The sequence below is a fragment of the Natrix helvetica genome, assembly GCF_964273705.1.
Source record: "Natrix helvetica genome assembly, chromosome: 2".
NCBI lineage: Eukaryota > Metazoa > Chordata > Lepidosauria > Squamata > Natricidae > Natrix > Natrix helvetica.
In genome coordinates this window covers 75,534,486-75,560,260 of record NC_138552.1, presented here as the reverse complement: position 1 = coordinate 75,560,260, position 25,775 = coordinate 75,534,486, and the positions used below count along the sequence as shown (strand labels likewise).

The following is a 25,775-nucleotide window of genomic DNA, read 5'->3' as shown; positions in this document are numbered from 1 at the left end:
TATTTACTTTATCTCAAATAAATGCCTCCAAACGGTGCCTTTTAAAAAAAAAGTATTAATGCAGCTTTTCCCAGTCTGTTACCTTCCTATGGTATGGGACTACAGATCTGTTTCACAGAGCTAAATTATATGGCTATATTACAGCATGCCTTGCGATAAGAAGCCAAAGAAAGCTGGATGCTAGGATTAAAGCTGTACTTTTAAATTTGATATCAAAATAAATCCCACCGAACCTGCTTAGGTTCTGTTTACAAATTTAACTGAATTACTGTATAATTGGAGTAGACTTTTTCAATATTGCGCCCCCAGGTTTAGCCAGGAGCATGTTCTACAGAAATAACGAGAAGTTTTCAAATAGCTGTGTCCAGAATTCGGATTTAAATTACTTTTGCAAAGTCTGTAAAGAAATAATGTGATGTTAAGATGGATGAAATTTTATGGAGGGCACTTGTACAAACAGAGTATGGGAGCAACCAGCGTAAGGGAAATGTACTGTACAGTATATGGGACAGGTCAACTACTGATGGGATCATTAGAAATAAAGAATTAGTCCTTGAGGAATACAGAGGTATTTGGCACACCAAGCTGGTGAAAGGGAGGCCTTTCTGGGAGATTTGGCAGCTGGTTCCTTTTGAACAGAGGCCCAAAGAGAAGAGGCTCACACTCTTCCAGATGTTCGTTCCATATACCTTCAGGAAAGGTTTATTATTTAATGAACCAAATCAAGGGTGTTTTTTTTTCTATTTAAAGAATCGTGTTTTGGGAAAGACTGTTAGATCTGTACTGTTCCAAGAAATTTCCTATTTCTTTAATATGCTTGTGTTCCTCTTTCTTCAAGATTTGTCCTAATATTATTATTAAAATAATAAATAAAAAAACATTGATATTAAACATTAAAACCCAGTGTTTTGATTCAGTTTTAATTAAAGCATTTAAAAAAGATTTGAAAGGTTTCTGGCTGATGCTTAAAAGATGAAGAATAGCCACAGATCATGCCTACCTGGATAAACTTTGAACTCCTGCTACAATTTTTTGTAACTTTCTTTTCAACAAATAATATGGATGCTTTAAAAAAGCCTTTTGAGGATGACCTCAGTAGATGTAAATAATGGTACAATTTTTTTAAGGCAACTGTGTTCTAGACTGGGTTGGTCAGCCTTCTTCAACTTGGCCTCATCCAGATGTTTTGGATCTGGCAACTTCAAGAATTTGCAGCACATATATATATATAATTTTTATATAGTTTTAATAATTTTTATATGGCTCAGTGGCTAAGAAACTGAGGTTGTTGACCAGAAAGGTTGGCAGTTCGGCGGTTCGAATCCCTTATGCTGTGTAACAGAGTGAGCTCCTATTACTTGTCCCAGCTTCTGCCAGCCTAGCAGTTTGAAAGCAAGTAAAAAAATGCAAGTAGAAAACTAGGGACCACCTTTGGTGGGAAGGTAACAGCGTTCTGTGCATCTTCGGCATTTAGTCATGCCGGCCACATGACCATGGAGACTTCTTCAGACAACATTGGCTCTTTGGCTTTGAAATGGAGATGAGCACCGCCCCCTAGAGTCGGGAATGACTAGCACATATGTGCAAGGGAAACCTTTACCTACCGTATATGGTTTTATGTTGTTTTAATTCTTGACGGGGAGCCGGCCAGAATTTGCTATAAGACAGGTGTTTGTATAAATGTTTTAAATAAATACATACGTCTGCTGACTGATAACTTAGTGTGATCTTAGATATTGCTGTCTTACTAAATTAATGGGAAAAGAAATACAAACAAAATGGAGTCAGCTCAGAGTTTGGGGCATCATGAATTCACAATAAGATTAAGACCTATGGATCTATGAACATGTGTCAGTATAATAATTCTGACTTTGGAGAATAGTGGAGTATTAAAAATTGTAAGACTTGTACATTTTTGATAATGGGCTACTTTTATTTTCTTAGGTAAAAGCAGAGACTTTTACTTATTTAATAACTTGATCCATTATAAGAAAAAAAATATGTCATGCTTTATAAGATCCTGCAACTAATCCAATGTCTTGCTTTCTACTATTTTGCTCACTTCAACCATGAAGTTAGTTTTTCAATAAAGTTTTCAGCCTATTAGACTATCTTAAGCTTAGTTTCTTTAAATTTGGATTTGAACAGGTGTCTGTGTATGTCTCAATTCAAAGAAATCTTTTAATCTTTTCTTTAATGAATTTTATGGACATGCATTCTTTTAAATCATTCATCCGAATGCTCTTGTCTTCACTTGCAAAACCAGAAATGTGGTTAGAATTTAAGACAAGAAATTCAGTTCTAAATGGTGTAGCTGTAATCTTGGTCTGAGAAGTAAAAAGTAATGCTGAAAGATTACCCATAATGTAATATTTTAGGACTTATTCACACATTGCCATCTTAGAAATAGAAGGGCTTTCTCTATTTAAATATCCTCATAATGCCCACCACTGTTACTTGAAAAAGCATCAGGACTTCAGTCCTGTTTGGGAATTGTCCTGATGTCTTTCCGCAGCATGATCTTAAAAACCAGCCAGACTGTTGCTTAATGGACGGTGAGAAATCATCAGGATAGTACAACTTACTAAGGATATACAGCAAGCCAAACAACGGAAGCATCGGATGCCTGCAAGTGCTACATGAAGTTCACAGCTTGCCAAACACAATCTTTTCCCTTTCTGTTCCATAAATTAAAGCAAATATGGGTACAGTAATTTAATATCACTGCAAGGAGATAACTTGAATTCACTGTATTAGTGAGATAACAGATTCATCTGTTCTACTCAATTTTTGGTCTGCTTTCATTCCTTTTAATGGCATTTTAATAATCATGCTCTGTAACCCACCTTAATCCAAAATAGTACTTTAGACTTTGCCTCAAATTATAGAAAACATTTTGGAATATACTGATAATTATAGAAAATTATAGAAAACATTTTGGAATATACTGATAATGGCTGTATTTTGAAAAGATCTGGAAAACTGAAACAGAAAAGAGGAATTGGAGAACATCACAAGTCCTTGGTATTTACTGTTGCTAATATCTGTATGACAATATTGCACAGAATATAATTAAATCATCTTTAGAAATTATATAGTACTCTTCTTGCAGGGATGATTCATTTCATGCACATTCATAAGCAAATTATCACATCAACTTCGTATTACTTAATTGTTGGATTAATGTACAGCATTTCTGAGAAGCTAAGAGCTATGGTTGTAAAGGTTTGGATAAACTACTACTATTTACTTCGACCCTTTAGAATTACAATTAACAAAATATGCAGATAATTTTATTAGGATCTATTCAATAAACTGCCTTTTCATTTTTAATCCTAACTCTGCCATATTCGTGGACAAATCTTTCATTAACCTGTTGCAAGAAATGCTTTCAATGTAAAAATTTGGCAGTATAATGGTTTCAATACATAATGCAGCTTCTGAGAACTAATTAGGAAAGAGATCAAATATTTCCATAAATTTACACTGTAGCAACAGAAAGCAAGAACTCTGGATTAATACAGTAGCTTTGCTTTCTTCCAACTACTGTGATTAGGTAAAGGGAAGAAATTCATGATTTATAATTGAATCATACTTGCCTTCTGCAGATTTACTAAAAAAAATGGAACATGAAGGTTAATTAACATAAGTAAAAATAAAACCACAGTGATTATATCTTTCATTCAGTGAAAACTTATTTCTAGGGAATTGTTATATTGTACAAGAGATTCTGGTGCCGCCGCCTGTGTTAGTTATATTTTATATTAATTGTTTTAATGGTTATTAAAGATGCATTTTAATTGTTCATTTTATTGTACACTGCCCAGAGTCATGTCAATGATATGGGTAGCTACATAAATTTGATAATAAATTTCTTAATAAATTTAACTTTGATTCCGACTTACTTAACACACTGAGCATACAGTACGGAATGCAAAAAACATGATGTATTAGTTATGTCACTTTTTGGATAAACAAATTCCATAAAAAAGATAAGTGAAGACAGCTGGGTAGAGTTCCACTAATCCATCAAATTGATATTTCATTAACTTATCTCTGAATCAACACAGCTAATACATATATTTATTTCTACTACTTCATTACTTTACAGATTTTAGTCCAGAGTAACAATGTGGCTGATAAGATCAGTGTTCTCTCAGGAAAAATTGAGGAAATCACCCTACCTGAAAGTGTAGATGTTATAGTTTCTGAGCCGATGGGTTACATGCTATTCAATGAAAGGATGCTGGAAAGTTACCTTCACTCCAAAAAATGGCTGAAGTCCAATGGTGAGTCTATACATTTTCAGGTTCTGAGGCCCCTGAATTTCAGAGGCAGAACAGAAGCCTATGTTTATGAAATATAGCCACTAGTAAGAAAGATGGCTTGCTTCCTTTCGGCACATGGTATTACATATATTGCTTTTTTCCCTCAAGTTATCTTGATGCAACCAATGGATGAAATGATTATGTCTTACCCAGCAACCTTGTCCTCAGTTTTAGGTCCAGATCCCAAGATTCCTTGGTTCCCAGACTAGGTTAAAATCTTAACACAAGTCAACAAAGGAGATCTACCGATCTCTTTCTGCCTTGGTAGCACCAAAATATGGATCAATAGGAAGTAGAGGATTTTAAAAACTTGTGTAATGCATTCAAGCTTTATCAACGAAGCATCACTTTAGAGAATATGTGGATTTATTTTATTTTATTATTTATTTATTTAGTGTAATTATGCATGATGAACAGAGGGGTTGAGTACAGTGTAGAAAATCAAGCTATTTAAGATGGTTTTCTGCTTTTTGTCAAGACTTTTTTTAAAGTTTTATTTTTTTCTCATATACATTCACAAATATACATTCTCATAAGTACTGTTGATATGTATGTGTTATCTTTTAACATTTATCACTCGTCAAGCTTTTTTCTAACCCACAACTTTTAATCTACGTTTTAAAGTGAATTTTTGGTTTGGCCCAATTGTTCCGTTTAAATGTGTCCTTTCTGTGCTTATTTAAATTCCTAAAATTTAAATCCTATTTCAATAGCAATGTGCTAATGATATTTTTTCTTCATTTGTAAAATAAAAAAGGACAATAAGGATACATTTCTCTCTATATTATTTAATCTTAAGAGTTGCCTCTATATTGTAATATTACTAAAATGAAACAACTTACTCTGAATTAAACTGAGTTCAATGATTTTCTTTAGACTAAAGAGCTTTAGAATTTTAGTGTATAATCAATACCTTTTTGCAAGTAGCATTAACAGTACTTTGCTCATCAAGCTACAAAAATGAATCAATTATCTTCCTAGGTAATAGTCATTAATTTAAAAGATGTATGTTTTCTTTTAAATGTCCTATCTCTCTTCTATGTGCTAGTTCTCTATATTGTTAAGCTATTAAACAATTTACCAATTAAAATGCCTTCATCTGGTCATTCCCAAATGTTGAGTCAAGCTTTTATTTAAGTGAAGGATGAGTAATAGGCAGTATAAATCTGTAATGTGGTCATAATTCTGTGGTACATTGCATTGAATTGGCATAAGGTTTGTAAAATGCTTTGTGGGCATTTGATAGTCCTTAATATTCTATTTTTAATACTGACAATCTCTAACATTAACTACAATAAATTCCTGAAAAAGTTGCCGGTAGATTAGTAATATTTATTATTACTTATTATTTATTATAAGTTATATTTTGAATCTTCAATTTAAGAAATATAATCCCATTTTTCCAATAGAGGTGGATGAATTGGAATACATGCTTGCTTGCTTTTAATTTAAGGATTTTATTTAAGTATCTAATTGTTCATATGTTAAAAATATGGATTATTTATCAGTTTGTGGCAGTAAATTAGCATTATCATCTTAAGTGTTCTCTTGTTGTCAATAGATTTACTAAAATATGACCAAGAAGTAAATTTAATGTCTATTGTTAATTTACCAAAAAATGTATGGGATGGATACATTTGGATCCATGGATATTTCCTCTTGGATATTTCCACTAAATTTTTAAGGACTACATAGAAGATTTGAACTTTGCTACAGTATATTATCTTTTGTTCACCAGGAATGATGTTTCCAACATTTAGTGACATTCATTTGGCTCCTTTTTCCGATGAACAACTCTACATGGAACACTACTCCAGAGCCAATTTTTGGTAATAATTGTTTCACTTTTTTCACACAAAAAAGGTGTTTTGCTTGGCAATTGAATAGGAATTTTCAAATGAAACAGCTGCTTGGAACCGTAAAGCAGTGGTGAATTATAGATGTCTAAAGTAACTGCAAAATACTTATTTTGGTCTGCAATTGTAGCACTTAGAGTTGATTCTTAGGGCTATTGTTTATGTTTATTTATATATCCTTACACATTTGTTTTAGAGGCCGGGAGAAGTTAGTCATATTATTTGTACCAAAATTACAATACCATGCAATGACTTAGTAATTTGATGCCTCGGTCACATTGCTATTCTCCATTTGATGCCTTCTTAGTTACAGGCAATAAATTCTTAGGAAAGCAGTGATTGTATGTTATGAGAATATTGCTTGCAAACAAACTGGTAATAATAACATAATTTGGTGGTCAAAGCAAAGAACTAGAGGATAATAAGAGAAACATTTAGTGGCAGTGTTAAGTCAACCATAATATACTGTTGATTGAGTCACAGTACAAAAATCAAACGAATAAAAAGTATCAGGAAAAATGAGAACAGGCCATGGTAATAACGCTACTGAAAAAGTAATTTTGTGGCAGCCATACATCAGGAACAAGTAAGATAATTTATACTCTAAGCCCATGCTTTGGAAATGAACTCTAATAATGAAGTTGGATTTGAAGACTGAATCTTCTCGTTACAGGGCTTAAGTTCATGTTAGAAACTGAATGAATGTTGTCCCTTCATTGCCTTTTCCCAAAATACTACTTTGCTGCTTGATGATGAAGAATTTTCCTTAAAGTAGGAAATGATATATGATATCATTGCGATGATATCAAAGGGTGATGAACATAGCAAAATCTAAGAATGGAACTAGACAATAGGAGAGAGAGCCACCCATGTCCTATAATTACTTCACTTCTGATATCATATCACAGTAATGGCGAACCTCTTTGACACCGAGTGCCCAAACTGGAATGCGTTTGTGCGTGCAGGAGCCCCAGAAACTCGAAGACCAGTGCACCTGCCGGCCAGCTGGTCTTCACATGCCCCGGAGCACGGGAAATCCAAAGACTAGGTGGCCGGCACCTGCATGCACAATGGCCAGCTGGTCTTTGTGTTTCCGGGCTCCGGCACGTGCAAAGATCAGCTGGTTGGCACGCATGCACCAGAAGAGCAGCTGGTGACGGTGTGCGTGGCCACACAGAGAGCTCTGCGGGCCACCTCTGGCATGCATGCCACAAGTTTGCCATCATGGTCGTATCACATTTAAGTTGAATTCAGTGTGCCTTAAGGTTTCATCCCCTGGAACAAGTTCTCATCACCTTGTGACAAAATGAGAAATAAAGGTAGTCCTTGACTTACAACAGTTCTTTTAGTGACCGTTCAAAGTTACAGCGGCACTGAAAAAAGTGACTTACAACCATTTTTCACACTTACGACCATTGCAGCATCCCCATAATGTACGATTTACATTTGGATGCTTGACAACTGGTTCATATTTATGACAGTTGCAGTGTCCCAGGGTCACATGATCAGTGAACTTCTGGCAAGAGAAGTCAACGGGGGAGCCAGATTCAGTTAACAACCGTGGGATTAACAACTGCAGTGATCACTTAACAAATGTGGCAAGAAAAGTTGCAAAAATGAGGCAAAATCCACTTGACAAATTTCTCATTAGCAACATAAATTCTGGGCTCAACTGTGTTCGTAAGTCGAGGACTACCTGTACTTTAGCTGCAGTTCTATGCATCATCTGGTTCTATGTTTCGGCTAAAATAATTTAGACCAGGGGTGTCCAAACTTGGGAACTTTAAGACTTGTGGACTTCAACTCCCTGAATTCCCCAGCCAGCCATGCTGGCTGGGGAATTCTGGGAGTTAAAGTCCACAAGTCTTAAAGTTCCCAAGTTTGGACACCCCTGATTTAGACTGATTCCATTTGGAGACACCACAATAAAGGAATGAAGATGTTTGGATGACATTGAGGATGCAGGGCCTTGAGGATGACGCGGCTTCAACTGGTAGCTATCATTCCAAGTTTGGGAGATCCCCAATAAGAGCATATGGCATAAAAATGAAAGTGTGAACGAAGGAGGGCACTGCTTGAATGTAACAACGTGCAGAGACTAGGGAAATTGTTCTCTTTTGAACCTGAAACAAATGTGCCATTTATTGCAAGAAAACAAAATGTTCAGAGAACATCAATGAAATGAAGGGTTCCTCCATTTCAATCCTGAGCTACAAATATTCTCCTTTATTCTTCTTTATTGATTCCAGTCAGGGGTGAAATCCTTCCAGTTCGGCCAAACCGGTAGGGACGATTGTCCCAGGTTCTGTGAACCGGTAATAAAAAAAACTTCTGAGGATCGCATGGCTCAGCTGTGATTTGAACCAGCAGGAAAAAAATGCTTTAAAAAGTGTGTGTGTGTGTATGTGTGTGTGTTTGTGTGTGTGTGTGTGTAGTTTCTGACAATCACGCGGCTCACAGCTGATCTGCGCAATCGTCGGAACCTTTTCCCCTCACTTTTTAAAGCATTTTCCCCTGCCGGTTCAGGCAAATAGGCAGGAAAAAAATGCTTTAAAAAGTGGGGGGAAAAATTGGCCACACCTGCCCAGTCACATGAACCCCTCCCCCCACGCCCACAGAACTGGTGACCAAAAAAATTAGATTTCACCACTGATTCCAGTGATTTCTTAAACCATTTTTTGGGGGGAGGGTGTCAGCCACTGTTTGGCAGAACTGAGACCTGGACTATAACTCTGAGTTTTTCTCTGCTTTAAGCTAGGTTAAAGATATTGTGAGATAAGAAACTATATAAAGTGTTTAAATAAATAAATAGCAAAAAGTTACACGGATTTTTTTAAAGACACAAAGCGTTTAATGCATTAGGATTATTAGGAGAAAGAAAGTGTATTAGATAATTGGTGATCTTTTCACATATTATTGGAATAGCATAATCACCATTTCCCCCTACCTTGGCATCTGCCCCCTCCCTTTATTCTAATTTAAATCCTGTATCAGTTTAACCCAGAGATCCCCAGCCTGTGGGCCGTGAGGGGCTTGCAACTGGACAGTGGAAAGGGCTAGCAAGTGCGCATGCGCATGACATCCGCACTTGCGTGAGCGGCATGTGCACACTCCATTTGTGTGAGTGTTAGGCATCCATGCATGCTGCTCACGCATATGGAGCTATGCACACTCACTTGCCAGCCGCTTGCACGAGCCATCCCCTCCCCCTCCCTGGTCTGCAAAGCATCAGGGAACTCTGGTTTAACGCATTGTTTTTCAGTCTTGGCAAATTTGAAAGGTGTAGAGTTGAAGTCACCGAATTCACCTACCAGTATGGCCAGAGTTGAAGTCCACACATCTTAAAGTTGCCAAGTTTGAAAGGCACTGCATGTGATGAATTGAGGTGTAATTAACAAAAGCTTATTCCTTTTTAATAACATTTGTTGGTTGCTAGTTGTTACCAGACCCTTTTATATTTCATAGGATATCTAGCTTGGACTAAAGAGAGAATATTGGAAAGTGTCAGAGGAATTTTCCACCCTCAATTATAATGAGTTAATTAAGATGGAGTACTTGTGATTTAAAGTGTTTCTCCTCAGATTTCTGTCCATCTGATTAAGTAGCTATTTATTAGGCTGTTCACCCACTTGTCTGCTTGATTGCTTATGTCTATTTTCTCTCCCATTTCTTTCTGTCCTTTCCCATTTTAATCATTATATAAGTTGCTTTTGTAAATAACATTCTTTTTTCTGGAGACAATAACTTACATGCTTCTGCATTTGAGGAAAACATTTGTCAATGGGTATTGTAGCTCCTATAATCTAGAAAGATTTATTTTGTTCAGAACTCTATTGAGAATAACTCATTCATTTCATACAGTTTTGCATGTTTCAGAATATTGTGATACAGTTTACAGTTTACATCTGCAAGCAAGCAAGCAAGCAAGCTCAGAGAGCACCAAGAACGCCATGTATTATAGATCGCCACAAGAGAACGCAGAGCATGACATCTGGAAAGAATGTGTCATAAGTTATAAAATCCAGAACCCTGTAAGTGTTATAAGTGTACCCGTTTAAAATAATGGAGAAGATGCTGATCTAGAAACCAGGAGGCTGTGAGCACTAAGCCTTAATTAGTCATGAAAGCCACCTGGGTGACTAACTCAAGTCATTGATCAGTGCTGTTGACCTAGAATGGCTTTGCCCAAAATGCCAGTAACTAATCTTGAGACCTTCTGCCCTCTCATGCCCTTTTATGAGATATTGTTCAAAGAGGATTTACCCCCCAAAAATTGTTCATGGTTGAGATGACCCTCTGTACTTCATAAAAACAGTTCTAGAATGTAAGAACTACTTAGGCAGTATATGCAGTTACCACGTGGGCCATCTGAACGTAGTATGCTTAGGACCATGTACTTGAAGAACAGTCAGCCAACTGAGTCCACATAGCTGATCATTCTGAACAGGGGTAGGTTTCAAAAATTTTAGCAAGGGGTTCTCTGCCCGGTTGCTGGGTGGGCGTGGCCATGGTGGGTGCGGCTTAGTCAGCCTCCTGCACCACAGGGGGGCATTTTTGCCCTCCCCAATCTCCGGAGGCTTTTCTCGAGCCCCCTGGAGGGTGAAAACAACCTCCCCAGGCTCCGGAGGACCTATAGAGACTGGAAACGGCCTGTTTCCAGCCCTCCCGAACTTCTAGTGAGCTCGTTTTTCACCCTCCCCAAGCCTCAGTGTGCACCCTGCACTGACCTGCATCCAAAACAGGCCGCGTGGAGACTGCTGGGAGGGGTGGGGTGGGCAGGGCCAGCCAGGAGTGGGATTTGAGAGTTCTGCACAGAATCTTAGCTAGAGGTTTTCCAAACCCATGTAAAGCTCCAGCAGCCCACCCCTGATCATGAAATGTTATCATGTATTCCAGCTAAGGGAAAGGAGTATGGCATTTTGTACATTCCCCCATGATGTTCTTCTTGCCATTTACAAGGTCAAGATAGGCTGCTGTATCAATGCATTTGTGTGAGCCTACTCTGCAATATAGACCTTTCTTTCTGTTTCTTGCTTTCCTTCATTGAAAAGCAAATATTCCCCTCTCCACTACCACTACTGTGAATTATCACTAGTTTCTATGTGATTGTGTATTATTGCTATGTGACTAGTCTTGCAGCATGGATGCTGCCTGAGGATGACATAGTCATTTTACAATAGAACAAAATGAACACAAGATATGTTTGCTCTGCTCTGCTTTTTCTTACTGTTGTAATGGAAATGAATGGCTGCATACAAAGCCAATCATATACAATTACGCACAATATTTATAGAAAGAGAAGTACTGAAACACCTGCAAGATAATTTATTCCAAACTGGGAATCTCAACAAGACTTTCTAAATTCTCCTTAATTATTCTGTGTTCTTTTTATTAGTACATAGACAGATGCCTGCAGTGCATTTTAAGATGGATTTTGTTAGGCACTTGTTTACTTTAGGAGTCATTTAACAGCTCATTAAAAAGATGTAATTAAGGACCCCATGATAATTCATGATGTGTAGAGAAAATTATTTATAGCATTTTCTCTTTGCACTTCCTTTTAAGTTGTCTCTCTCCTACTGCTTCCACAAATGTACTTATAATAATTATGCACTTCCATTTGCAAACATAAATTTAAATTTATCACAGATGTACACAGATAAGTGTATGCAGTTTAATTTATGTGCGTATGCGCACACAGACACACGTGCCCATTCATTACATTGTACTTACAATGTACAAGATGTAGTCTTCAGATGTAGGCTCTTACAAATATAATTAAATAGTTAAATATAAATGTAAAAAACTAAACTAAAAATTGCAAAATAATAAATAGGTAGCAATCCCATGGCTACACTCTATGGAGAAAAATAAAAACGGCAATTATCTGGAATTGTAAGAATACAGTAATGAGCTTGCTAAGCAGAAATCCTTTTAGAGAATATTTTACAGTTTGAGATGCATAGGCTTAGTGACAAAATGGAAAATTAAGAACAGGATTATGGAATGGAGATATGTACTTGAGGAAAGTATATAGGCACTTCTCTCTTATCATCTTAATGGTGCAGTTCAGATGTAGAACAGGCATAGTCACAACCTCACCCTTAACCAATTGTATGACGCCACGACTGCGGACTGCGACTACAGTATGTCTATATGCCACAGCCCCCACCCACTTTTTAACCTTGCAGGGAGAAATGCTATTTCAGCAAACACAGCTTCAAAAATTTCAGTGTATTGCAACATTGCCTTGTATTTCCAGTAACCATCTATACTCAGTTATTAGCCAGAAATCTGAAATTGGTTGTCAATTCTTGGATTTCTATATAGTACTTGGAAATAGAGGGAGATGATCATACTCATAGTGTCATTATTCCTTATTAGATCTGTAAACAGCCTGAATTAATCTTCGGTACATTTTAAAATGTTTGGGAAGGATGGAAGGCTGATCATTTTGAACAGGGCTGTCAAACTCACGGCCCATGGGCTGGATGCGTCACATGCTGGCCACGCCCACACCTGGCTTATTGAAGGGGGTCAAGTCCTGATACATCATGTGACACCACCGTGATGCCATGACTTTGACACCCCTGATTTAGAATATCTTTTGGAATAGCTGAAGATTAATGGAGAGCAATATATCTTCCACTGTATTTTTGCAATGGTAGCAGTTCTTTACTCTGTACAAGTTGCATTGTACAGACAGTGAAACATTTCTTTTACAAATATTTTGGCTAATCTAGAAAGCTAAACAAGGGTTGTCTCTGATTAACACTTACATGTGAGATCATGTGGGAAAGCCAGAATTTTAGGATGGATTGAGAATTTCAGAATACATTCTGGAAAAAAGTAATGTCAAACTCTTCCCATACTTTTGCAAGAAAGTGGTACAAACACATCTATGACCACAAATTCAATTTGAAGATTGTAATTTTCTCTAATAGGATCCCTCTAAGGTCACTGGAAGAAATATATAAATATAAAAGCTTAACTTTAATATTATTGTCCTTCAAAATTGGCTGAAAATATTATTTTGGAATGTTTTAATCACTTTATTTTTAGTTCTATAAGTAGAAAGAGAACTGTAAATATAGAACTATATAATTCTCTTGTAACAGTAAATATGTTGTGGCCTTTTTATTTTTTAAGGTAGAAAACATTAACTAGTTCTATAAGCTGTTTTGTTTTCTTGCCTAGATGTAATTTTTGTGTTGGAGAAAACTTGCACATCTTATGTGCTCTGCTTACTATGGTATCTGACTTTATGGTTACTCTGACCCTGCAATGCAAAGTTGATCTTTATTTTTATCTTAAACGTGGTTTCTTATAGAACTAACTCCCCTTAAATTACTTTCCATTACTTTCCATTAAACTGTGCAATGCTAAGTTTGTGGTTCAAAATTATTTGTATAGCAGTAATTCTTGTTGTGTTGAGAAGTGTGCTTTTAGCAGACATTCCTTGGGGTCTTGTTTGTTTGAATGAATGCGTACTTCTTTCTCTCGTAATAGCATGTCATTTTCCAATGAAAATGGTTTTCTGCTTGTTGTTGCTTTCTAAAATTGTTGAGTATGTGATATTGACTTGATGAGGTTTTGGAACTTCTGAATATTGGATTTTGCTGCACTCAACTCTGGAAACCACTTCTGCATGAACATCAGTACTTATAGCAGTGCTTTATGTGGTAATAAAATTCTGCATGTGAGAATGACATACATATGTTGATATGAAGTATCATTCAAGATCAATAAAATCCCAATTGATATGACGTATCAGTAAAGAAACCGAACTCGGTGAAGCAAAAATTTGAAAAAGAAGAGGTAGGTTCTCAAATTGACAACATAAATATGCTCAGGCAGGTTTTTTAATTCACCCTTGCCTAGCTTGGTTGTCCTGCAGATGTGTTGGCCCATTATTTTCATTATCTCCTGCAGACAAGCTACTTGGAAAAGGCTGTTCGAATTAATATGCCATTATCACATTGCCATATCCTCCACTTACACCACCTGGATCCAGGTTCCTTTGAATTCTGGCTAAATAACGGCACAGCTGTTCAGATTCATATATTTCTTACTTATTAATTGTACCAGTTGTCAAAAAGGATATCTGTGCTAGCTTTTGTAGTTTTATCTTTATTTAAGGTACTCCTCAAAACCATGGCTCTGGATAGCCATTTAATCTCCATTTCTGTTCTGAAAAGAGTGTCCAAAGTCAATAGCATGGCCACAAATAAAAACTTTTCCTTGCTCTTGCTCATCATATACCTTGTCTATAAGTTGAATTAAGAGACATATTCATGCTTTTGTTAACTAAATTAAAAGTCCTGAGATAGTAGAATATTGTATTATAGATATCTAATTACAGATCAATCTGCTGCTGTTTAATTACCCAGTATAGAGTTCTAGTTGGGAAAATAACCCATTTGCAAAAATGTTATCATCACCCTTCTAATGGATAGCAAAGATCAGGATGGCATCAGCCACAAATCTATAATTACTTCTTTGGCTCTTAGACCAGGATTAAGAATTCTGTGAAGCAATTCTTTGTGCAAGCCCAAGTATTTGGTGTCAATGCTATTGAGATCCCTGTGGAGCACAACCTTGGTTCAAAAATTGAACATTTCCATTATGTCCAGGTGCTTGCTGTCTTTGATTGACTGAGTCTGCTATAATTTTTTTTGGCCATTCCTTCTCATCTTCATTCATATATATGGTCCTAATATAGGAACGTTTTGATTTGGTTCAAGCCTGGACTTTTCTCTTGCCTAGTTGTACCGTAGTTCTTCCTCAATTGGCGCTTAAAATCCATTCCAAGGGCCAGAGTTTCCTTGCTAAGTCATTTCTTACTTAGAGATCTTCGTCTGTTTTGCCTTTAAAAATATTATTTTCCTCTGGGAAAAAAACCCAACACCTGTGAAATCCAGATTCCATGCATGATGTGGTTGTAAAAGCCAGCTTCTGCCTATAGGTCCAAGGTTTAGGGAGAGTTGTAGCACATAAGTACCACAATTAATGTTGTAGCTGAATGGTGACCATTAATTCTTTCAAAATTTAACCAAATTGCTTAATGCTCTGGACTTTTTTTCCTACAGAGTTAATTACTCCATTAAGCAGTTAGCAATAAACAAACACACTGAGTCAGAATATACACTACAATTAAAAAGTGCTTTGGGCAGTCTACATGTTTTGAGAGAGCAAGACTGAGAGAGAGAGAGAGAGAGAGAGAGAGAGAGAGAGAGAGAGAGAGAATGCTCGTTTTTTAATAATATGCATGGATCTGATGTCGTTATACGAGATCCGTAAGACTTCTTTCTCTGAATTTAATTTAAAAAGCAAAACAAATACATTCTTCCTTCCAGGTATCAGCAATGTTTTTATGGGGTAAATCTATCCAGTCTCCGTAATGCAGCTGTAGATGAGTACTTCAGACAGCCCATTGTAGTAAGTTAATTGCTATTTTTCTTTTTTTTAATGCTTTGTCTTTCTTTTGCATTATATTCCGAAGTCAGCCATTTTCCCCCCCTCTGGGTGCTTTTGAGATTTCCCAGAACACGTCCTTCAAAAAAGGCTCAGTTTTTTCAAAGTTCTCACCAACTGATTGTCCTCATCTTAGCAAAGTTTCTTCTGAAGCCACACTTTGCTCTTTTACAGCTTATTAAAGTTAGCCTATAATGTCCTGTCCGAGACCTTCATTACAATTAAAATAAACCTCTACGTTCTGTCCTTAACTCTTCATAGTTTTTTCCCTTTTTTGTATATGTAGTCCTCAGTTAACAAATACTTGGTCAACAACTGTTTGAAGTCACAAGGATGCTGAACAGGTGGTACAGGTAGTCCCCGACTTACAACAGTTCACTTAGAGACCATTCAAAGTTACAGCGGCACTTTAAAAAATGACATACGACCACTTTTCACAGTTATGACCATTGCAGCATCCTCATGGCCACATGATTTACATTCAGGCCCTTGATCATTGGTTCATATTTATGACGGTTGCAGTGTCCCAGGGTCATGTGATTTCCTTTTTCAACCTTCTGACAAGCAAAGTCAACGGGGAAGCCAGATTCACTTAACAACCGAGTTACTAACTTAAGAACTGCAGCGATTCATTTAGCAACCATGACGGGGAAAATCGTAAGATGGGGGCAAAACTCAGTTAACAAACGTCTCACTCGGCAACAAAAACTTTGGGCTCAGTTGTGGTCGTAAGTCGAGGACCACCTGTACTTATGATTGGTCCTCTAAGTCAAAGTTCCGCCCATCCCAGGGCCCAGATGGTCATGGGTGATTTGCACTCACGACAGTTGCAAGATCCCTTTTGTCATGTGATCACCATTTGCGATCCTTCCTACCAGCTTCCCACAAGCAAAGTCAATGTGGAAACTGGCAGGAAAGTTTGCAAATCGCTTTGGTAAGTTGCTCATATTCCTGCAATCTTTTCCTGAGGAACGTGGCTATGGAGTACAAGAGCTTAGGGGTCTCATACATCATAATGCACGGGCATACCTAGAACCCCCAACATGGCCATCCCCCACCCCAACCCATATGCACCTTCTCCGACCTTCTTACCTGCCCACTGGCTGCCTTGCAAGCCAACCAGGACTTAAGACTTCCTTCCAGCCTTGTCTTTGACTTTGCCAATTGGAAGCTTGCAGGAATTTGAAGGGAGATCCTTGCTTAATGACTCACAATATTTGCTTAAGGATGACAGGGAGTTCCAGGATTAATTCCTAAGTGATGCAGTCCCATGATGTCCTGTTCTGCAACCGTATTGCTTAACAATGGAAATTCCAGACCAAATTACCGTCGTAACCCAGGGACCATCTGTATTTCCAACCCAAAATATCCAAAATAAGAAAAGAAACGGTATCCCAGGAATAGTTGCTTAGTTCACGTCATTGCTATTTTTCTAGTCGAAATCAGTGTATTCCAAACAGATTTTCCAGTTGCAACAAGAGAAAAAAAATTTTTTTTTCTCTCTCTTCCTTGGTGAAATAATTTATGGTGATAATGTACTCACAGAAAATAAAGGAAAAGGCTGATACTTAGCATCCATTTCTGGATGTATAAATATGTCTTGAAGTACAGCACAGCCAATTCTTTTTAAAAATGCACAGAAATGGCATCAGAAGTACTCATTTTAAATTGATTCACTTACATATGCTAAACAGATGAATATATATAAAGCAGCACTAAAGGATCAATATGTAACATGCATTTTTTTAATAAAAAAGAGAAAAAGAACCTGGAAGTTACATTATAAACAAAATAACTCCAAAATCTTTAACCATATTGCTAAATCTCCTTTCCCTCTTTGTTAATTTTTTTTTGTCACAGGCCCAGATAGTAGTAGGAGTATATGTGTTATTTGATTGCTTGAAAATATTCATCAGTGACAAATATTGCTAATGTTTTAAAAACTGTAATTTATGATAATCTGATCTAAAATAATGAAAAATCTATAATTTATTGTTGAAATGAATTCAGAGGATTTTATTTGGACAGGAAGAGTTTATGTAGAACATGTTTATGGAAAATGATTTTTAAGTGAAAGGCATAACAGGTTAATTTATGAAAACGTATATTCTTTATATTCACTGTATTTTTTCCAAAAACAGGGGGGGGGGGAATCAAGTGGAATTATGTAGGACTGCCTGGATCTCTGGAGCTGCTATTTGTTTCTCTACAATGTGCCAATTTCTATTATATAATAATAAATAGTTTTTGCCTCTTTTACACCTCAAGATTACTTTGACTGGTCCCAAAGTTTTTTATACTTGATAATTACCTGTATGGGTTATTACCTGGATGAGCGATTTGTAGGAAATATCAGTGCTGTAGTGTAGGCTAGACTGGGTTGTAAAAAAATAATCTTAGACATTGGCAGTAATAAATCACTTCCATGCTACTAAGAAAACAGAATGGACTTGCCAAAGAAGAAAACAGGAACTTAGTTTGACTTGAAGGAGACTTAACATTTATTTTGGCTTGGGTTGGTGTTGATGTTGGGTTCAAGGAAGGAATTCTTAAGCTTACCACCAGTTTTTTTCTTACACACGTGCACACCCAATAAGATGTTGCCTAGTCCCATTAGCGAATGTAAAAATCTCACATGAAAATGCAAATATCTCATAAAACCTTGAGATTCTATCTTAAAATGAAAAACCATGTGAAAATATTGATTTCACAAGATTTCAACAAATTTATTTTTATATTTAACATTGGGATTTCATATGGAAGTTGTCAGACCTAGTTTTCAACCCTACTCTAGATCATAATATCTGTTCTTCTTTTCCATTTTTATTCGCAGGACACATTTGACATTAGAATTTTGATGGCCCGGACTGTGAAATACACTGTCAGTTTTCTAGAAGCCGAAGAGGAAGATTTGCATAGGTGGGAGTATATTGTCCCATTTCACCCTGTTCCATTTTAAACCGCTATTTGCTGGTATAGTTTTCGCTCTATTAGCAAGCTAGTCACTGTGGGGATACACTCAAAATATGTAGTTCTTTCTTATCCTAGAATAATGTGTTCTAGAAAGCCAGTCTGGTTAAGGCAGCAGGCTAGAAATCAGGAGATCCTAAGTTCCAATCCTGCCATAGACACAAAGCCAGCTGGGTGACCTTAGGCCAGGGGTGTCCAAACTTGGCAACTTTAAGACTTGTGGACTTCAACTCCCAGAATTCCCCAGCCAGCAGAGCGGGGAGTTGAAGTCCACAAGTCTTAAAGTTGCCAAGTTTGGACACCCCTGCCTTAGGCCAATCATTTTCTCTAAGCCCTAGGAAGGAGGCAATAGCAAACCACTGCTGAAAAACCTTGCCAAGAAAACTGCAGGGACTAGTCCAAGCAGTCTCCAAGAATTGGACACAATTGAATGGAAGAAAAAAAAGTGCTCTACTAAAATAACAATAGTATTATAGTTATTTAGAGTGGATGGTTTTAGTATAAAGTGACCCAATTAAAGAAATTAATTTTCTTTGCCTTTGGACTCCAGTCATTTTTTTTTAAGACTGCACGGTGCTAAATTTAGTAAATATGCTTAGTAAATATTTAATCCAGAAAAACTATTACTTTTGATACAATTCCTTGGATGAAAATCTATTTAATTTGATTTCTAATCAAATGTTTTAAGAATGCTGATCTTCATGACACTTTCATATTTTTAATTGCGGTTTTCTAATTATGTTGTTAATCTTTTCTTATTTCCTTCTGCAGAGTGGAAATCCCTTTTGTATTTCAAATGATGCAATCTGGATTAATTCACGGCTTGGCATTTTGGTTTGATGTGGCATTTGTTGGCTCACTGTATGTATTTTCTCCTTTTTTTCCTAACTTTGATTAAGTTGGCCACATCAAAAATAAATACTAATTTAGGCTGTTTTAGAAAATGTGGTCAATCAAAAACAAATCATGTCCTGAGTGGATTTAGGGTATCATCCAAAAATTAACATTTTACAAGACGATGGGAGGAAAGGAAAGAATCCAAAATCCATGGCAATAAAATAGACTAGGAATCTCGCTGCATCTTCAGGATTGACCAACATTATAGCCACATATGATTTTGAAAACAAAAGGTCCCACCATCAGAAACCTATACCACAATGAAACTGGTTAGCCTTGAATGTGTTACCAGACTCTAAGTCTATTTTGTCATTTTAGAGCAGGGGTCCCCAAGCCCGGTCCATGGAACAGCATCGGTTGGTGGCATGCCACAATCGGGCCACGTCATGTCAGTGGGATATGGGCAGCATGCAAAACCATGCTCCCTCCAGTCCGTGAAAAAACCTTTCTCCATGGAATTGGTCCCCGGTGCTCAAAAAGTTGGGGGCTGCTGTTTTAGAGTATATTTTTAAAGCATATATTTAGACCAGTAAAGGGACAAAGTGGCTCTGTGGCTGAGATGCTGTGCTTGTTGATCAGAAAAGACGGCACTTTGGTGATTCAAATCCCTAGCACAGTGAGCTCCCATAACTTGTCACAGCTTCTGCCAACCTAGCAGTTCAAAAGCATGTAAAAAATGCAAGTAGAAAAACAGGAACCAACTTTGGTGGGACGGTAACAGCTTTCCGTGCACCTTCAGCATTCAGTCATGCCGGCCACATGACCACAGAGACGTCTTCGGACAGCGCTGGCTCTTTGGCTTTGAAACAGAGATGAGCACCGCCCCCTAGAGTTGGGAACGACTAGCACATATGTGCGAGGGGAATCGTTACCTTATTTAGACCATAAATCTTCTGATTAAGAAAGCATTTGTTTTAAGAACGATAACTCTTTCTATTAAGGGGAAGTTCCATCTGTTCTCAAAATAACAATGTAGGAACTGTGCTATTATCGTTTTCTTTTTTTGAACATTCAGAAAATTGCTTTACAACAATCTTAATTTCCATGTCCTCCCATTGATTTCTCATTTTAAGGGTAACCGTTTGGCTCTCCACTGCTCCAACAGAGCCTCTGACCCATTGGTATCAAGTGCGCTGCCTTTTTCAAACTCCTCTCTTTGCCAAAGAAGGGGAGACACTTTCAGGGGAAGTCTTATTTGTAGCAAATAAACGGTAAGTAGATTTCTTTCATGGTTGTATGAAAGGTTAATTCTGTCCAGCTGTCTTACGTAATGTCTAGTGGAATAATTATTTTCAGTGGAATAACGTTAGTTGTTTCCTGTTACTTTTAACACTGGTGGAGTCCATAGAGATGTATTTTGGGCAATCTGATGTAGCAGCAGATGTGTTTAGCTAGGGAAAAAAATGCTAGCAGGACCTGCAAAAAAATTATAGATATAAATAAGAACCAGTGCATGCATATTAATACAGTACACCAGTGGTTAGTTGTTGTGGATGTCCAGAATCTCCACTTCTGGTGGGCACATCTGAAGACATCTATGAGTGTTCTTGCCCAATGGTTGCCTGAAGGGCTTCCCCATTCACAAAATGGCTGCCATGGAAGAGGTAACCACTTCCAAAGAACCAATGTTATTGTAATTTTTTTTTATTTTTTCCCTCCTAAAAGATTAGCATGTTTTTCAATTGAATTGTAAAGTTCCATGATGGCGAACCTATGGCATGCGTGCCATCTCTGGCAGAGCCCTCTCTGTGGGCAGGTGCACCGGCCAGCTGGTCTTTGGGTTTCTGGGGCTCTGGCGCATGTGCGCGCGCACATTCCGGTTTGGGCCCTCGGTGTTGAAAAGGTTTGCCATCACTGGTATAGTTTATATGTTATATGAAAGGTGGAAAAATTCTGAAGTGATTTATCTTGGTCTGATTTTTTTTTTAAACATCTCAAACACTTGGCTTTTTAACAGGGGTGTGTACACTTTCTGAATTAGCTGTAGTATTCTGTTTTCCTGTCACAACTTGGAGGATGGATCATAAGACACTTTTCTGAAGCTGCCATAACTGTAGTTAAATAAATAGTTGTAACTCAAGGGCTACTTCTACCAAAGGGACTTATTTGTAATAGCTCAATTTTTATCTTAACATTATTTACAACATTACTGATAATGTTATGCACTAATGATGCCTGAGCTCATTCTTCAAAACTTTGCTTCTGAAGTCTCAAACATATGTACTACAAAGACAAATGCATTACCAATGAAAGAGTACATTTGTAGCTCAGGGTTGAAATAAGGCATCCTTGGTGCACTCTGAGCTCGCTTGTTTTCTTGCAGACATTTCATTACCAAACTAGGTAATGTCATCAGTGCTAGTAAGGAGTGGAGTTTGCGGATGACATTAGCTAGGTTACCTAGCTTGGGTAATGAAATGTCTACAAGAAAACAAACAAATTCAGACTGAGAGCATCAAGGACCGCTCACCGCTCACAGCTACATTAATTCCCACGTTCAATCTCTTTAATAATAATAATAATAATAATAATAATAATAATAATAATAATAATAATAATAATAATAATAATAATAATAATAATAATAATAATAATAATAATAATAAAAAAATAATAATTTATTTGTTAGCCGCACCCTCTCCCGAAGGACTCGGGGCGGCGTACAATAAAAACACATAGAATACAGATATAGACAGTACATACACAAACATAAGGACGTATACGTGGAGGAGGTAGAAAGATAAATAGAAACAATTAAGATCACAATTTAAAATCCCCTAAATAAAATTACAAAATTAAAAACCCGTCAGGAGCGATATGATCAAACTATCAAAATCTTTGATTTTGCAGTGACATAAATCCATGACAGAACCCAAATGTTTGTTTGTTTGTTTGTTGGATTTATATGCTGCCCTTCTCCCAAAGGACTCAGGGCGGCGTACAGCATTAAAAAAACACCACATATTACAAAAGTTAAAAAATAAATTAGATAGCGTCTCCAAAAACAAACCCAATTAATATGAACAATAACATTAAAAAAATTAGATTAAAATTAACAATTACATCAATCATTTATTTTATTTTGTTCAGGCCAGGCCGGCTTGTTGGAAAAGCCAAATGTTTCTTTTGTATCTGCATTGGAAAGCCCTCACTCCCAAATTCAGCACTGCTAATACATTTTTATGAAAAAAAAAAAAGTTCTGGAGAATGTGTACAAAACAGTAATTTCATTCCAGAGTCAAATGATCAAAGCCAGAGTATCAACCCACTTATTATTCAATAGAGATTACATAACCAATTGCTTACATTAAAACTGTATTTCCTATTTATGATGCAGGCAGAGTTATGACATCCAGATTGTTGCCATAGTGGATGAGACGGGCTTTAAATCAGGCAATGTGCTTGATTTAAAGAACCCATTCTTTAGGTAAGAAGCCTCGAGCTTTGATTCATAGTAATTGCTATGAATTATAACCTGATTTCTATTTTAGAATGTATAAGTAAACATCTAATGCTGTCTCTTGTTAGGAAGAAGAAACGTTGCTTATTAGCATTGAACCCAAAGTTTAACCTTTGCCATCTATAAATGACTAGAGCGGGGGGCCCACCCCACCCCATCTTTCCAATTTTCATACTTTGTTTCCCCCACTCGGTTTGATGCAATGTTGGGTACCCCTTAATCTTCAGTTTTCTCATAATGTCTTCATTGTAATCGTAATTGTGAATGTGATGATGTGGCCACCACGATATGATACAAGTTAGATTTATGGCCATGTGGCGATTTCAGTGAAAATAAACGAAGGCATGTGGCTTTCATTATGTCATTGCATGCATCCAGATAGAGCTGTCGTTGTGCAAATTCTATCTGCTGAAACATCTTGTACGCATCATCCAACTTTTACTTTTTGAAACATTTTCATAGGTACGCTTAGATTTGATGAAACTAAGCTGCTGGAAGAACAGCCAGGATTATAAACAAACCAAGGAGTCTCTGAACAGTTAAATACGAGCATATTGGCATTGCTGCTTCTGTGAAATCTGTATGTACGTATTAAAAAAAAAATATTTTCTACAAATTGTATAATATTTGTGAAAACTATTTTTTCAGATGTATATCTCCAGCGTTTAAACACATCTGTTTGGAACTGTAATCCGCTGTAATGAATAAATGATACTTGGTTGACGTAGCATTTTTACTTTGAAATTTGTTATAGCAGAATCAGCAGGAGCAAGTAAATATGTACTGTATAAATTTGAAATGTTAGTCCCACGTTGCTCTTTGGAATTTTTCTGTTTGTCAATGGAAATTCTCAACCATCCAGGTCATGGGTGCCCCAAAAGTGCTTTTTCCAAAAGGCAACTGGACTTCCTTGTTTTTTTCTTTGAAAACATTTTACTTCTTGAATGAGAGAAGCAAAACGTTTTCAAAGCAAAAACCAAGGCAGTCCAGTTGCCTTTTGGAAAAAGCATCTTTGGGACAATTATTCTCTGTGTTCAAACTTAAGTGAAATTGGATTGCTACAGGAGATTGTATTTGGTTTCTCTTTGTAATGCCGACATTCCTTTCTCTTTTATTCCTTTCCCTGAAATATTTTTTAACATATAACCTACCGTGTGTGTGTGTGTGTGTGTGTGTGTGTGTGTGTGTTTGTGTGTGTTTGTGTGTGTATGAATAATATGAACAAAAAGCTATTATACTTCAATCTGTTTTAGTATGGGTAATGTAATTTAAATATTAAAACATTTAAATATCTAGAGTTTATTTTCAGCTAGCCAATAATAAATAATTAACTACCTTGTGGCAAAGGGCATTAGAGTACTTACTTGATGGATGTCACCAACCTATACCAATGTTAATGGTGGGGGGAGGGGGAGAGAAACAACTCCTGTGAGTTACTCAACAATCCAGCCTTTTTAAAATCTTAAAATGAATTTTAGATTGAAGAGCATATAACCTCTGCATCCATTTGTATGTAGTATGGAAATATATACAAAATATATGTAAAATATAAAGAGGTTTTAACAGAGTGATTTTCAAAAATGTATTATAACCACCATCACCACCATCCTTCCCCAGTCCTCTTACTTTTATTTTGAGTTTCTAGTTGGTCATTTAATTGGTCAAGTTTTATGTCCAAATAGATGCAGTCTGAAGTATTTAACCATGTTCTATTTCACATGGAATCATTGTTTAGGACTTTGCAAGGGATTGTTTAGAGCTTCAAAAAGAGTGCCAGGGTGTGAATTCCGCCCTGAATTAACGAGGTGTGGATCTTGGCATTCCTTGAAAGCATACCTTTGAAGTAAGCGAAATAAACCCGAGGCATAATCTAATAAAAAATTTTTTAATGCAAATAAAGTAAAAATACAAACTTACTAACTAAATTAATCACATCTTGGCAGAGCTCCTTTGCCTGCCTGCATACAGACAAAGGAAGGAAGAAAGTATATGATGTAATGACATGCGCAGTAAATCATTGCTGATAAGAAACAGTTCATTCTACCGTATAACTCAGAATGCAAATACAGCTGGCAAACCAAATAAACGCAGTGACACCCCTTCTTTTGCTAGTTGAGCGGGCATCATCAAATAAGGCACATCTTCTTCTGCAGATACTCGTGTTGAGCTGCTGGAAGCGGTTTGTTGAGCATGTCAGCAATTTGATCATATGTAGATACATATTGCAATTTAACAAAACCTTGTTTAACTAATTGCTTTGTTATTATTATTATTATTTCTTGGATTTCTAAACCGCCCCCTCTCCCAAAAAGGGACTCGGGGCGGTGTACAGTCAAATAAAATGCAGATAAAATACAATAATATAAAACAATTAAATACTAAACATTTGGATGGAGGAGATAAGACTGTACAAGAAATAAATATACTATAGAAACCCTAAAAAAACATCCCCAATTAAAATACCCAAACCCAATTAAAATATATCCCCGGGAGACAAAACTAAGAGAGTGCCAGGCCAGCTGATTGAAACAGGTGAGTCTTTAATTTTTGACGGAAGGAGCGGAGGTCGGTGGTAGTTCGGATGTCGGGGGGGAGGTCATTCCAGAGGGTTGGGCCCATCACAGAGAAGGACCTACTCCTAGGTGTCGCCCGCTGGCATTGCCTAGCGGATGGCACCAGGAGGAGTCCCTCCCTGTGTGAGCGGATTGGTCGTAGGGACGTGTGTGGTAGGATGCGATCCTGCAGATAACTAGGTCCTATGCCATGGAGCGCTTTAAAGATGGTAATCAA

General features: G+C 37.0%; 1 protein-coding gene across 2 annotated transcripts in view; it reads left to right on the top strand.

Moving 5' to 3' along the window:
• LOC309386661 (histone-arginine methyltransferase CARM1-like) overlaps positions 1 to 23,713 on the top strand; it is a gene marked incomplete at its 3' end in the record, with an annotated part of 53,410 nt that extends 29,697 nt beyond the window's left edge. Inside the window, exons 6-13 of one of the 2 annotated variants that reach the window (XM_081942307.1) lie at positions 4,112 to 4,289; positions 6,067 to 6,157; positions 15,541 to 15,622; positions 18,492 to 18,577; positions 19,400 to 19,489; positions 20,599 to 20,736; positions 22,863 to 22,952; positions 23,448 to 23,713. In XM_081942307.1, the coding sequence (XP_081798433.1) occupies positions 4,112 to 4,289; positions 6,067 to 6,157; positions 15,541 to 15,622; positions 18,492 to 18,577; positions 19,400 to 19,489; positions 20,599 to 20,736; positions 22,863 to 22,952; positions 23,448 to 23,457 (765 nt within the window). Of the gene's footprint in view, positions 1 to 4,111; positions 4,290 to 6,066; positions 6,158 to 15,540; positions 15,623 to 18,491; positions 18,578 to 19,399; positions 19,490 to 20,598; positions 20,737 to 22,862; positions 22,957 to 23,447 lie in introns of those variants that run through there. The other variant, XM_081942308.1, reaches the window with a different exon arrangement.
• Between the last annotated feature and the right edge of the window lie 2,062 nt (positions 23,714 to 25,775).